Below are 13,950 nucleotides of genomic sequence, written 5' to 3'. Positions count from 1 at the left end.
GTATGTTATTAGCTTCGTTCTCGATTCTATTGACTGAGAACGGTTTTAGTAAATGCGAGACCTACGCGGCGGTTACCCATTTATCTTCTTAAAGGACGGGTAGTACTTGAGGGACATTGACGATACCTCGTTTTTCAGCTAAAAATGACTAGAGTGGTGATAACTGGAGCATCGGGACTACTGGGAAGAGCACTTGTCAAAGATTTTAAAGAAAAATGGCTTCACCGTGTTTGGATTAGCAAAGAGCCGGTGAGTTGCATAAGTATATATATATATATATATATATATATATATATATATATATATATATATATAAACATATATATATATATATATATATGTACATGTGAGCTTATATATATATATACTCAAATATTTGGGTATGTACATATATGTATGTATGTGCAATATTGTATTCACCAATTCCTTCCCAACAGTCCCCTATCTATGATTATTTATGATATTTAATGTGTTGAAAGCATACATTGATCAACAATGTAATCTTGCAACCTAAGGTACCAATATCAGTGACCTTTTGTGTCTTTCTGATGTCATATTCCAGTACAACACAACTTTCAAACAAAACATTCAGGTGTAAAGATTGACATCAGCATGATCCATCAAAACAAAACGGCTTTTTTTTACTTGGGTACCTGTATTGCCGACGGTGGGGAGAGCTACGCTGGCTGCAGGGTTCCTGTACTGCCGTGATGGAGAAATGCTGTCAGGTATCAGCCGACGTAGTGACGTCACTGAAAATGGGTTTCCATCGATCGGGGTTCTTTTGGGCCAACTGAATGCTACAAGGCATTTGCTAGCGATATGATGTCACTGGTATTCGACTGGATGTGTGACGTCACTGGTTGTGAGGCTTTAGGGATCTTTTGGGTGTAATGAATGCCGTAAAGCATCACCTGACGATATGTCGTCGCTGGCATTCAATGAAACATCAGGCGCAACAGGCCTTATTCCATCTTTACCTTTCGTACCTGTCTGCTGCAAGCATTCGCGTGTCGAATAAAAGCTTGACCGAATCACCTGAATGCGTGACGTCACTAATCATCACTTGATACGAGTGCACTTAGGCCCCACGGCCGCGGTGTATCATGTTCCGTGAAATATCACCAGGTATCGTGACGTCACTGATATTCGACTAAATGTTGGTCGCAACAGGTCATGCTTCATTTTTACCTTCGTACCTGTCTACCGCAAGCACTGGCGTGATGAATAAAAGCTACCAAATCACGTGAGTGTGTGACGTCACTGGTCATGCATTTTTATGGATCTTTGGGGGCCAACTGAGAGCCGTAAAGCATGACCTAATGATGTGACGTCACTGGCATTCGACTGTGTGTGATGTCACTTGTGATCAGATTTTACGGCCTCTTTTGGGCCGACGAAAGGTCATACGACATTAACTGAAGATGTGACGTCACTGGTATCCGAATAAAATTCAGGCGGGACAGGCCATGCTTCATCTTTACCTTTGGTACCTGTCCATTGCAAGCATTTGAATGCTGAAGGAAGGCTCTGCCGAACTACCTGAGTGTGTAACGTCACTAACCATTAATTTATATAGACTGCTTTGAACCTACCGTAAGCCACACCACATCAGCTGACCATATGACGTCACCGGTTTTCGTCTAGATGTCATGCGCAACAGGCCATGCTCTATCTTTGCCTTTCGTACCTGTTCACTGCAGGCATTCGCGCGCTATATCGAGGTGGTGCCGAACCATCTGAGTGCGTGACGTCGCTGGTCATGAGTTCATACAGGCTCACTTGGGCACCCCAATGCAACAAAGCATCATATCCTGTGAAGCATCGCGGGATGATATGACGTCACTGGTATTCGACTCAGCATCAAGCGCAACAGGCCATGTTCCATCTTACCTTTCGTACCTGCCTACTGCAAGCATTCGCGTGTTATATGACGTCAATGGTCAAGAGCTCTTACGGGCTCTTTTCAACCCCCTATATGGTATAATGCTTCAGCTGACGATATGATGTCACTGGTGTTCGACTTAACATCAGGCACAACATGTCATGTTCCATCTTTGCCTTTCGCACCTGTTAAAGTATCGGCGAGCCTAATGATGGCTCTGTCGAATCACCTGAGTGCGTCGTCATGAGTTTTTACAGGCTATTGTTGGCCGAGTGAAAGCCATAAGGCATCATCTAATGATGTGTCGTCACTGGTAATCCACTAAGTGTGTGACGCCATTGGGTCATGAGTTTTCCCGGGCCTTTTTCGGCCGACTTAAGGCCATTAGGCATCAGGCAACGATATGGCGTCATTGGTATTCAATTAAGCATCAGGTACAATATGTCAAGTTTCATCTTTACCTTCAGCACCTATCTACTGCAAGTATTCGCGCGCCACATAAAGGCTCTGCCCAATCACCTGAGCGTGTGGCGTGACTGGTTATGAGTTTACGCGGGTTTACTCGGGCTGACTGAAGGACATCAAGCATCATCTGGCGATGTGACGTCACTGGTATTCAACTTAAGACCAGGCGCGACAGACCATGTTCGTCTTTATCTTTCGTACCTGTCTATTGCAAGCATTGACATGCGTAAGGAAAGCTCTGTGAAATCTCCTGAGTGTGTAATGTCACTGGTCATGAGTCCTTTATGGGCCGCTTTTTTGTACCTATAGGGTACAAGACATCAGTTGACGATATGACGTCACTGGTGTTTGACTTAATCTCAGGCGCAACAGGCCATGTTCGATCTTTGCCTTTCGCACCTCTATACTGCAAGTATTCGCGCGCTACATAAAGGCTCTGCCGAATCACCTGAGCATGTGGTGTAACTGGTCATGAGTTTACGCGGGCTTACTCGGACTGACGGAAGGACATCAAGCATCATCTGACCATATGACGTCACTGATATTCGGTCTGTGGCCCAGACTTATGACCGCTAGGCGGCCGCCCTTTATTATTTAGCCATCAGGGCATTCCGGACCGTAGCTGCTCAGGGGCGCATCCTGTGATGTCGGGCGGAATAGCTTTGCATATACGTCGGTTTGTGGGCTGGGATCACCTTTGTTTTGTGTTTACGTTTGTTCAAAATTTTAGTCGTTGAAACAGCCCGTTGCGTTTGAAGCTGCTACTTAATGGTGCGCACAATAAAATTAGTGTGCTTAACTATGGTGCATCTCCCGCCTCTGCTGCGGAATTTCGTAGCCATAGGTGGCCAAGTGACCTCCTACCAACTGATGATCAGTGACGTCACGTACTCAGGTGATTCGGCGGAGCCTTCATATAGCACGCGAATATTTGCAGCAGCCAGGTACGAAAGGCAAATATGGAACATGACCTGTTGCGCCTGATGTTTAGTCGAGCACCAGTAACGTCATGCCGTCAGCCGATGCATTACAACCTATAATGGGTTCAAAAGAGCCCATAAAAACTCGTGACCAGTGACGTCACAAACTCAGGAGATTCGACGGAGCCTTTATTCAGCACGTCAATACCTTTAATAGACAGGTACGAAAGGTAAAGAAAGTACGTGGCATGTTGGACCTGATGTTAAGTCGAATAACAGTGACGACATATCATCCTGTGATGCTTCACGGGAGGTGTTGCTTTGTGGCCTTGGGCGGCCCAAGTGAATCCGTATAAACTCATGACCAGCGACGTCACCCACTCAGATGATTCGTCTGGAGTTTAGTCGATTACCAGTGACGTCATATCGTCAGCTGATGCTTGATGTCCTTCAGTCAGCCCGAGTAAACCTGCACAAACTCATGACCAGTTACACCACACGCTCAGGCGAATCGACAGAGGCCTTTTTGTAGCGCACGAATACCTGCAGTAGGCAGATGCGAAAGGTAAAGATGAAACATGGCTTATTGCAATTGATGTTAATTCGAATACAAGTGACGCCATAACGTTATCTGATGCCTAATGGCCTGAACTCGGCCAAAAAAGGCCCGTAAAAGCTCATGACCAGTGACGTCACACACTCAGTGGACTACCAGTGAAGTCATTTCGTTAGCTGATGCCTTATGGCTTTCGCTCAGCCAAAAATAGTCGTAAAAATTCATGACCAGTGACGTCGCACACTCAAGTGACTCGGCAGAGCCATCATTTAACGCACCAATACTTTACAGGTACGAAAGGCAAAGATGGAACATGACCTGTTACGCCCTCATGTTAAGTCAAACACCATTGGCATCACGTCGTCAACTGATGCATTTTTCCCTATAGAGGGTTCCAAGGAGCCAGAAAAAACTCATGACCAGTAACGTTACACACCCAGGAGACTCGACAGAGCCTTCATTCAGCACGTCAGTACTTGTAATAGACGGGTACGAAAGGTAAAGATAGAACATGGCCTGTCGCGCCTGATGTTAAGTCGGACATCAGTGACGTCATATCGTCAGCTGATACATTATACCGTTTGGGGGTACAAAAGGTCCCGTAAAAAGCTCTTGACCAGTGACGTTACTTACTCAGGAGACTCGACAGAGCCTTCATTCAGCACGCCAATACTTCCAAGAGACAGGTACGAAAGGTAGAGATGGAACATGGCCTGTCGCGCCTGGAGTATAGTCGAATACCAGTGACGTCATATCGTCAGCTGATGCTTGATGTCCTTCGGTCAGCCAGAGTAAACCCGCGTAAACTCATGACTAGTTACACCACACGCTCAGGTAATTCGGCAGAGCCCCTATGTGTCGCGCGAATACTTGCAGTAGATAGGTGCGAAAGGTACAGACGAAACATGGCTTAGATAGAGCATGGCCTGTTGCGCATGATGTCTAGTCGAGACCTAGTGTCATCATATCGTCAGCTGATGCTTTGTGGCCTATAGTAGGTTCAGAAGAGTATACAAATTAATGGTCAGTGACGTACACACTCAGGTAATTTGGCAGAGCCTTCCACGGCAATGCTTGCAATGGACAGGTACCAAAGATAAAGGTGGAACATGGCCTGTCGCGCCCGAAGTTCATTCGAATACCAGTGACGTCACATCGTCAGTCAGTGCCGTATGACCTTTCGTCGGCCCAAAAGAGGCCGTAAAATCTCATGACCAGCGACACGCACGGTCGAATGCCAGTGACGTCACATCGCTAGCTGATGCTTTATGGCCTTCAGTTGGCCGCAAAAAATCCGCCAATACTTGCAGCAGACATGTACGAAAGGTATAAATGGAGCATGACCTGTTGGCTGATGTTCAGCCAAATACCAGTGACGTCATATCGCCAGCTGATGCCTTACGGCATTTCGTCGGTCCTAGAGGACACGTGGAAACCCACGACCATTGACGTCTTACAATCGGTCGTATAGCAGTGACGTCGTTAGCTGACACCTTGTGGTCTTCAGTTGGCCGAAAGGCACCGGTGAAACTCGTGACCAGTGACGTCACACACTCAGGTGGTTCGGCAGCTTTCATCCAGCACGCCAATGCTTGCAGTAGTCAGATACAAAGGTAAAAATAAAGCACGGCCTGTTGCGCTCAGTATTTATTCGAATACCAGTGGCGTCACGCTATCCGGTGATGCTTCGTAGACCATGACACACCGTGGTCGTGGGGCCTAAGTGCACCCGTATGAAGTGATGATTAGGGACGTCACACATTGAGGTGATTCGGTCAAACCTTTATGCGGCACGCAAATGCTTGCAGCAGTCAGGTACGAAAAGTAAAGATGGAACGAGGCCGGTCGCGCCTGATGTTTAATCGAATAACAGTGACGACACATGGCCAGCTGATGCATTACGGCATTCGGTGGACCCAAAAGAGCTTTGCAAACTCACGACCCGTGACGTCACATACCCAGCCGAATACCAGTGACATGTCACATTCAAAAGCCTTATGGCCTTCAGTCGGCCCGAAAGGACCCCCATCCCGATCGATGCAAAACCATTTTCAGTGACGTCACAATGTCAGCCGATGCCTCACAGCTTTTCCCCCGGACGACAATACTCGAAACCCTGCAGCTAGCGTAGCTCTTCCCTCCGTCGGCCATACAGGTACCAAAGTAAAAAATTACCAACAAAACAACATGCTGAATTATGTACAGATGTTAAGCCTGCTTGTACCAAGGTTATGCCTCATCTGAAGTCTTGTTCATAACAAGCTGAAGGATTAACTGACCATCTGAAGTTTAAGGGATTTAAAGTAAATGGCTTTAATTGCTAACATGACAAATTCATCATCTAGACAGTTTTATTTTTGATTAGCCACAATTGTTTGCTGAATTTTACTCTTACCTGGAATCATTTGACCCATTCCAGTACTGATGCTAGGCTTTTACGGTTAAATTATGTCTTGGAGTTAGAGAACACAGCAATGAACCATATTAAAATATTTTCTCTGTCAGGGGGCCAAAGATTCTGTCATTCACTTCTTTTCATGCCAAATCATGACCTTACATGACTGGAAAGGAACAAAGCATACTCCTGAAGACATAAATCACTGTATACCTGGGAACAGATGATCCTGCACATGCAGGGCTGCAGTGGTATTTCAAGCTTTTTTTGCATGTTGCAAACCATATGGTGCATCAAAGCATTTGGTGTACTATGAGATGCTCGATGGCCATGCTGCTGACCTGCTGCTGTCTGCAGTGTGTCACCAGGCCTGCTCGCATTAGACCTGCTGGATAGTGACGCACTGCGCTCCAAAGTGCGCGAGCTGAGGCCTGATGTCATCATCCACTCGGCCGCGTACCGCCAGCCGGACCAGGTGGAGGGCGACGCCGAGGGAGCACGCCGGATGAACGTGCACGTGCCTCAGGTCCTCGCGGAGTTGGCCGGTATGTGACGCCACGTCATCGTGCGCATGCTGTCCCACACTCTTCCATTCCTTCGACAGACAATGGTTGTTGTGAAAACCAGCTCATCATTTGATGTCAACTCATGCCCGCATTGGCAGGGAATATGTTTGCAACCAGTTCAAGCTAACGCGGAGGCCCGCGTTGCGACGTGTTCCAGCGGAGCTAAAGGCACAGCTGCTGTACATCAGCACTGACTACGTGTTCGACGGCGTCTCGCCGCCGCACATGGCTGACGATCAGCCCAACCCGCTCAACCTGTATGGCCAGACCAAGTACGAGGGAGAGCAGGCCACCCTCAAACACTGCCCAGGCGAGTCATGATTAGCGGCGGCCGCGGAGGCGCAACCGAAACGCTGGACCGCCGAGGCGCATGGCGCGCCAGCTGGAGAGTGGGTGCAAATCCCCGAGCATTGCCAAATGGGCGAATGCAGTGCAGATCTGTGTTAAGCAAGATATAAGTGCTCCAGTAAATCTGAGGTGACCCGTTCGTTGTTGGTATAGTACATGCATGGGTTCTGCCTGTCTGCGAGGTGTACTCTGGGCGTGAAAAAGAAACGCCTGAAATTCTTAGCAATCGATTATTAATAGTACAGTCTTGATGCGACCCAGAACAGGAGCTGGCTTGGACTGTCGCACTCTGACCGAGCTGTAACTTTACAAGTGGTCCAGTTGCTGGGCTAGGTGGTGTCTCGCGTGTTGATTATGTGTACTACACTGTGCGGCTGAAGCACATACCCGAACAAGGCAGGTGGGCTGTTGTATCAAGCTCGCTCAGCAGGCCAGCTGATACTGCGGGCGTCGATCTCTTACTTTGAAATGTTCTGTGATGGCAGAGTAGCTGTCAAACCAGCCTGTTTGTGGCGTTACGGGTGCATGCCGGGCTTGCTGGCGCTAACCGTGCCCACCCTGCACAGACCGGCGGAGCGCCAGCTGGGCTGTGACGTCATACGTGCCCGCGAAGTTGGTTAGAGCTACACCTGACGGTCACGCGCGGGTCGACTGGGTCACTGACCGGGGGCGTGACGTCACGCGCGTCCGCCAGGCTCGCTGGTGCTGCGCGTGCCGATCCTGTACGGTCCAGTGGAGTACCTGGCGGAGTCGGCTGTCACGGTCCTGTTCGGCGCCCTGCTGAACCCGCCGGCCGGCGGCTACACGGTCTCCGACCTGGAGGTGCGCTACCCGGCCCACGTGCGCGACGTGGCCGCCATGTGCCGCCAGCTGATCGAGAAACAACGCCAGGTTAGTGGCCGGCGACGGACGCGTCACGGGCGGTGCCGGCTAGGACGACTGTGGCCTGACGGGTGCACCTGGCATATGACCGACGCACGCCTTGCGTTTGTGACAGTGCGTATGCAACATATACACAGATCTTAAACGGTTTGTGCTGAGACTTATCGGTGCTCACTTGATGCGTTCTGTGGATAGTACTAATCAGCAGTCACTTGTTTTCTCATCCGTCCCGCACGCGCGGAGTGACCACGTCGTTACAGTGCGTGTTGCGGCCGCACACCTCGGCCCAGTTAGCTGGCGCCGTCCGTCCCTGCGGGCTGGCTGGTTCACACCAGTGCTGGTGCGCAGGACCGCGACGGGCGTCGTCGGCATCTTCCAATGGAGCGGCCAGGAGCCAGTCACCAAGTACGCCCTGGTGCAGCAGATGGCAGCACTGTTCGGGCTGCCGCTGGACCACGTGTCGGCATGCCGCACGCCACCAGCGTCCGGTACCCGCCGCCCTATGGACAGCCGACTGGACACGAGCGGCCTGCGCCGGCTGGGCATCGGCCAGCACGTGCCGCTGGCCCAGGGTCTGCACGAGAGCCTGCTGCCCTGGGCGGAGCGGCAGGCCGGCGACGCGTCCGCCGGCTCATGCTGAGCGGAGGGGCGCCGGCGGTGTGCGGCGCGTCCGCCGCCCCGCCCAGGTCAGGACGGGGCTGCGACGTGAGCTGCCTGTGCCGGCTCACGGCTGGCACAGCCCGACGGCCAGTGCGCCGCAGTGTCCCGTACGCCCGCGGCGACAGCTGGGCTGCAGCGCCCTCCGCCCTGACGTCCGCCTCTCTGGCTCCGGGGGTGACGCGTCGAGCTTTGCCTTACCCGTAACGTGCTACCACTGCCCGACCGGCTGAAGGCTGTCCCGGTGATGTGGCGGTAACAGCACCAGTCGTCTGTCGAGTAGTCCCATAGGGCTGACCGCGCCGTCGGCTTAACTGATCTGTCGACGTTTGTGCGCTGCGGTGTACAGTGTGCAGACATTTTTACCGCAGGTTGTTTTTACTGAGGTATTGGAATACTAACTTTGATTAGGTCGACGCTGCTGCGTATTGGGTCATGTACGCTTATTGTGCGCATAGTTTTTCCACTGGCAAACAGGGTCTGCGCTCTGGCGTGGTAGTGTGTAGGATCGCGCTGACGGCTTTCATTTGGTGAACGTGAGTGATGCCTTCAGGTGATGACTCTCAGGTCTGATAGGGCTTGGTTTTACTGACGTACCGGGAGGCCGTGGTATATGGGTTTACATTGAAACGTGTACGGGTGTCCAATGGCTGGCTGTTATGTATTTGAACGCTCACGTGCTAGATGAAAAATAGCGTTACGGTTGTATCGCGCAATAAACCAAAATACGCCACTCATTTGCATTCCGTGTTCGCCTGAAGCACACTGAAAATGTTGTTTGACTATGCGGCTGTGAAACGCGCAAACCCGTTCGCGTGGCACGCTTGCCTCCGCGGATGATGAGTGGCTTGGCGCGAGGCATCGGGGCGTACGCTGCCCACCGAATCAGATTGGCATGCTTTGGCGTGGAATTTAAATGATGATGACACAGACATGATGCATCAGAAATTATGCCTCTTGCCCCTTTTGTATAGCTGGGACAATGTGGTGTTTCTACCGGAGGATTGGGAAGAGGCGATAGTATTACGGGCGACAAAATTGACTGTCGTGCTCGCCTGATGTGTTAGAATGTATGTAACGTTTCGGTCAGGTAACTCCCCGGCCGTTATCAGGTGTTACTGGGTCCTGAGAAGGACTGGATGGCGTCTCGCTTTCAGACATGTATGGGTCGCAACCCAGATTCTCTCCTTTGAGTTCCGAGATTAGGACCGGGTTTTTCCAATTGAGTTCGGCCCATTGCCAACTGAACTAACCGATCAGGACCTTCCTCATCTAATAAAGGACTTAACACTTCGTCTCATTCATTCCGTAAAACTACACCCTCACGTATGAAAACATGGATTGTTTTACCATGCGGCCTGGAAAGGCGGCCTTTGAGTGTGTCAGAATTGTATCACTCGTTACAAGGAAGTACTCTGACCACCATCCCGTGGCTTGCCCTTAAAATACGATTTGGCCTGACGTAACCATGAGCGGCGGCCCACATTTCTAGCTGTGGGGGAGAGGGACAGAGTTGGTCCGGGTGGTCAAAGTTGAGCTTAATCTGCCTTGAGAGGGAGTGCTCCATATTTGAATGGGTTTTGAACTGAGATATTCATCTTAAAGAGCATTAGGACAGTTCACAGCCCTGCCCTTTTTAAAAGACGTAAAACCCTATGATATCAGCTTGACACCCGCGAACCATTGCAGAATGTTTCATGCCGGCTATTTCATCGTCATGCTGGTATATATGCCACCATATAAACGTCACACAAATTATGTCACCTCATCGACCATGCAGTGCTCAAAGCTACGACAAATGCTATCATCGGGCCATTCGTGTCCGGCTTACGTCAGTAGCATAATGTCTGGCATCAACGGACTTCAATTGGCCCTGAACCAGGGTGATGCCTTACACGCAAGTTCGAGCACGAATCACGTTCCGTGCCATGCGATACAGGAACTTGGGCACTAGTACAAATTATGACGAAAATAGGATTAGGTATCGAATAAATGAAGAATAGCGACATAGCCAGACATGACGGAAGACTAGCGATCAAGTAATTTAAAAACAGTGTCGAAACTAAGCACATGAAAAACAAAATCACGGACAGATATGCAAAAAAGCAACAACAAAAAACGCGACGAGAAAGGGCCAAAAACGCGCACATAACGATATTTGGTTTATGCAAACGACGCACCGATTAGCGCGGTACGTCTCGACAAGTTGAAGGACTGAGAGCGAGTCAGCCCATCCGCTACAGACGCAGTTTTGCACGGCCAGTTCGGCAGTCACGTCGTACAAACGTGCCATGACGTTATCAAACGATCGCGCATTGAGGAGCATATATACTTAATCTGAAAGTTTTATGGAAGGACTAAACGGCCGTCCAAACCTGCTGACAACCCCGCGCTCCTAGCCTATGGCACCGATTTCCAGCCAGCATTCCCACATGGGCTAAACGTGGGGCAGCTGGGTTAATGTGAGCATGGGCTACAGGCGGGCTTTTAACTGGGCTCTAGCTGGGTCCCACATGGGGCACCCACATCGATTCATATTTTCGCATACACCAGCAATGTTCTTACCTTCTACTATCCCGTTGGGATTTACCACGTCAAGAAGAAATAACTCACGACGAGGGAGTGCTTGCTTCGGTGGGATCCATATGGACCATATGTAGGCAAACTGGGTTCATGTCAACATGGGCTGCGGGTAAGTTGGTGTCTAGGCTTAACCTGGGGCCCCGATGGGATGCCCATACGCTAAATGCGCAATAAAGTAGCTACACACAATATCGATGTGTATACCAATTTTATGGCCTAGGTTTTACCACACCGTGCACAATTATTTTAAAGCAGGTGACTTCTGCCTGGATTGGAGTCCATATCGGCTGAGCACGGGCTAGCTGGGCTCACGTCCATGTAGGCTGCAGGTGGGTTGGTATTTGGGCTCCATCTAGAACCCAGATGGGTTGCCCATACCCTACCATATTTGGCACAGGTATATTAGGCTTGTTACTTCGTGCTCCCACCTCGGATTTTTCCGTATCATGAAGAAATGAGAGCATAACAAAGGAGAGCAACACGAATTGGAGTTCACATGGGATGCATGGGGGCGAGTAGGGCTCATGTCAACGTGGGCCGCAGGTGGGCTGGTCTTTGGTCTCCAGGTCAGACCCAGATTGGCTGCCGATATGCTGTCATCTTGTACGCTGGTGCATTAGTTTTTGTACTTTGCTCTCCATGGTTGGATATTTTCTGATCGTGTACAAGCTAGTTTGAATCAACGGCGAGAGACATAGACTCAAATCCAAACGTGCTACAGGTGGGTAAGCTGTCCGCATGCCAGCATGGGATGCAGGCGGGCTAGTGCCTGGGGCCCATTTGGAACCCAGATTAGCTGCCCATATGCAATCACCTTGACTATGTGCATAATAATGTTTGTGCCGTGTGCTTCCTGGTTCGGTTTTACCATGTCATGCACAAATAAGAGGGGTAGCTGACGTTGATCTCATCCGCATGGACTGCGCGCGGGCGAGCTAAGCTCACGTCAACATTGACCGATTCACTGCCATGTTACTTGAGGCACTTGGTGTGTTCCCTGTCGGAAGTTTGTACGTTAAAAGGCATGGAGTGATCCTTCTTTTTACCTTGCACTGGTTGATGGATTATTGGTCGCGTTTGGAGCTCCCCGGTAATTGCGGTTGTCCCGCTGGCCGTCGCCCGCTGGGATCTCAGCAGTCATGGGGAGTGAGGGTTTCGCATCCCTTCAGGGGCTCGGAGGTGCCGGTCAGCGGGCCAGCTGGTCATGTGGGCCGGCAGCACCGGGTGCACCGCTAGCCGCTGTCTTTTATGATTTTGGTCGGAGTTTCTGGCGGTTGCATGCGACTGATCACATGCGATTTCTTGGGGCTGGGTATTCAAGGAACACAGGCCCAGGGGGTCATGCTTGAAGTTATCGGCAGCTTTAGTGTCAGAAGTCCGATATGGGTGACCCGACTCAATTGTTTCGCTGTCTGCAAGCTAACATCGTTCCAGTTACTAACCATTTGCAAGGACTTTCAGCATGCAGGGATTTTTCGTCCGTCCGTGGCATTGGTGGTTGGCTGGTGCGATTGGCTAGTCGGCTCTTGGCATTCGATTGGACGCTGTGTCTGCTCAGTGTAATAAGCCTGGAACGAGCGTTCCCAGCTGACAAAGGCTGCCTGATCATTCCGTTGTTTACGATTTAGCTGTACCACCAGCTTGTATGAGCCAACGGATAAGCTTGTTTGCAACAGCATGTGTAGGCCAGGGTAGCTTTCGGTTACCCCATCGCATTACGTCGTTTAACCTCGGCCCAAATTTTGCCGTTTTCCATGAAGATGGGGAGCGGTCGATCCGACCCCCGTCTTTACCAGACCACGAATGGAACAGTCCCGCGGAGAATCCAGTGGGTTGGCTCCAACGAGTTCTCGCGATTGGTAGCCAGTTTGATGCCCCTGGGCCCATATTTTAACTCACTAGGACAGATCAGCTGTCACTTGTTCTTGGAAACAACGTTCTCCAGCTTTGCACATAGATGTTTACGTGACAATGTAGCTTAACAGCATGCAACTAGCACAAACGTGTTTCGTGTTTAATTTTGAGTACAATCATATATATATATATATATATATATATATATGGATACACATAAAAAAGTACTGGATGTGTTTAGAACACATGTTTATCAAGCATAGTACTTTTGACGCAACAATGTGGGCCGCCTTGAGCCATCGGCGGATCCGTCGGTTGCCGCCTGCCGTCCGCGCCGGCCATGGACCACCATGCAGTATTCCGACAAAAACTTGGCTTTTCAGAAATCAAATTGATAGGAAAGCATTTTTGATGCCAAAACACACACCATGAATGGCCATAGAATACCGAATCATTCGGCGCGATCGCACATTCCAGAAAGATATCTTCAAAAACCTCGGAAGTGGGTGGGGGAGGGGGTGGTCAGGGTGCATCGTCCCCCCCTTAGCAGGGTCAGGGTTGGTGCATTTTATGTGAATCCATATGAAAGTCTGCGATTCTTTATACCACATGGACGTGTCGAAAAGCATCTATAGGTGCTTCCTATGCGGCAGGATTCAAAGAGAAGAAAAAGCGGTCATAAGCCACAGCTTGCAGTGTTTGCCACTTCAGAGCTGTATATCGCTCTGAAAGAGTGCCGATGTATTATTATAGATTTACAGCCAGACACCCAACATTATTTTGCAACTAGAGGCAATTCTTCAGCAAAGGCTCCTTTCAGATGACGCTGAAGCCATTAC

At 50.0% G+C, this 13,950-nt stretch overlaps 1 protein-coding gene across 1 annotated transcript; it reads left to right on the top strand.

Moving 5' to 3' along the window:
- The first annotated feature begins 218 nt into the window (after positions 1-218).
- On the top strand, positions 219-8,657 carry LOC119091578 (methionine adenosyltransferase 2 subunit beta-like). The gene is made up of 5 exons (XM_037214386.1): positions 219-249; positions 6,579-6,766; positions 6,945-7,097; positions 7,830-8,026; positions 8,409-8,657. The coding sequence occupies exons 2-5, from the start codon at positions 6,727-6,729 to the stop codon at positions 8,655-8,657; spliced, it is 639 nt and encodes a 212-aa protein (XP_037070281.1). The 5' UTR covers positions 219-249; positions 6,579-6,726.
- The last annotated feature ends 5,293 nt before the right edge of the window (positions 8,658-13,950 follow it).

This window comes from Pollicipes pollicipes, unplaced genomic scaffold (genome assembly GCF_011947565.3).
Source record: "Pollicipes pollicipes isolate AB1234 unplaced genomic scaffold, Ppol_2.1 Scaffold_3447;HRSCAF=4054_pilon_pilon_pilon, whole genome shotgun sequence".
Taxonomy (NCBI): Eukaryota; Metazoa; Arthropoda; class Thecostraca; order Pollicipedomorpha; family Pollicipedidae; genus Pollicipes; species Pollicipes pollicipes.
Note: the sequence above shows the minus strand (reverse complement) of the source record. Positions and strands in the feature narration are given on the sequence as shown.

Coding starts and splice junctions, on each gene's coding strand:
- LOC119091578 (XM_037214386.1), top strand. CDS start 6,727: ATGAACGTGCACGTGCCTCAGGTCCTCGCGGAGTTGGCCG. Junction 7,098..7,829: donor CACCCTCAAACACTGCCCAG/GCGAGTCATGAT, acceptor CGCGTCCGCCAG/GCTCGCTGGTGCTGCGCGTG. Junction 8,027..8,408: donor TGATCGAGAAACAACGCCAG/GTTAGTGGCCGG, acceptor TGGAGCGGCCAG/GAGCCAGTCACCAAGTACGC.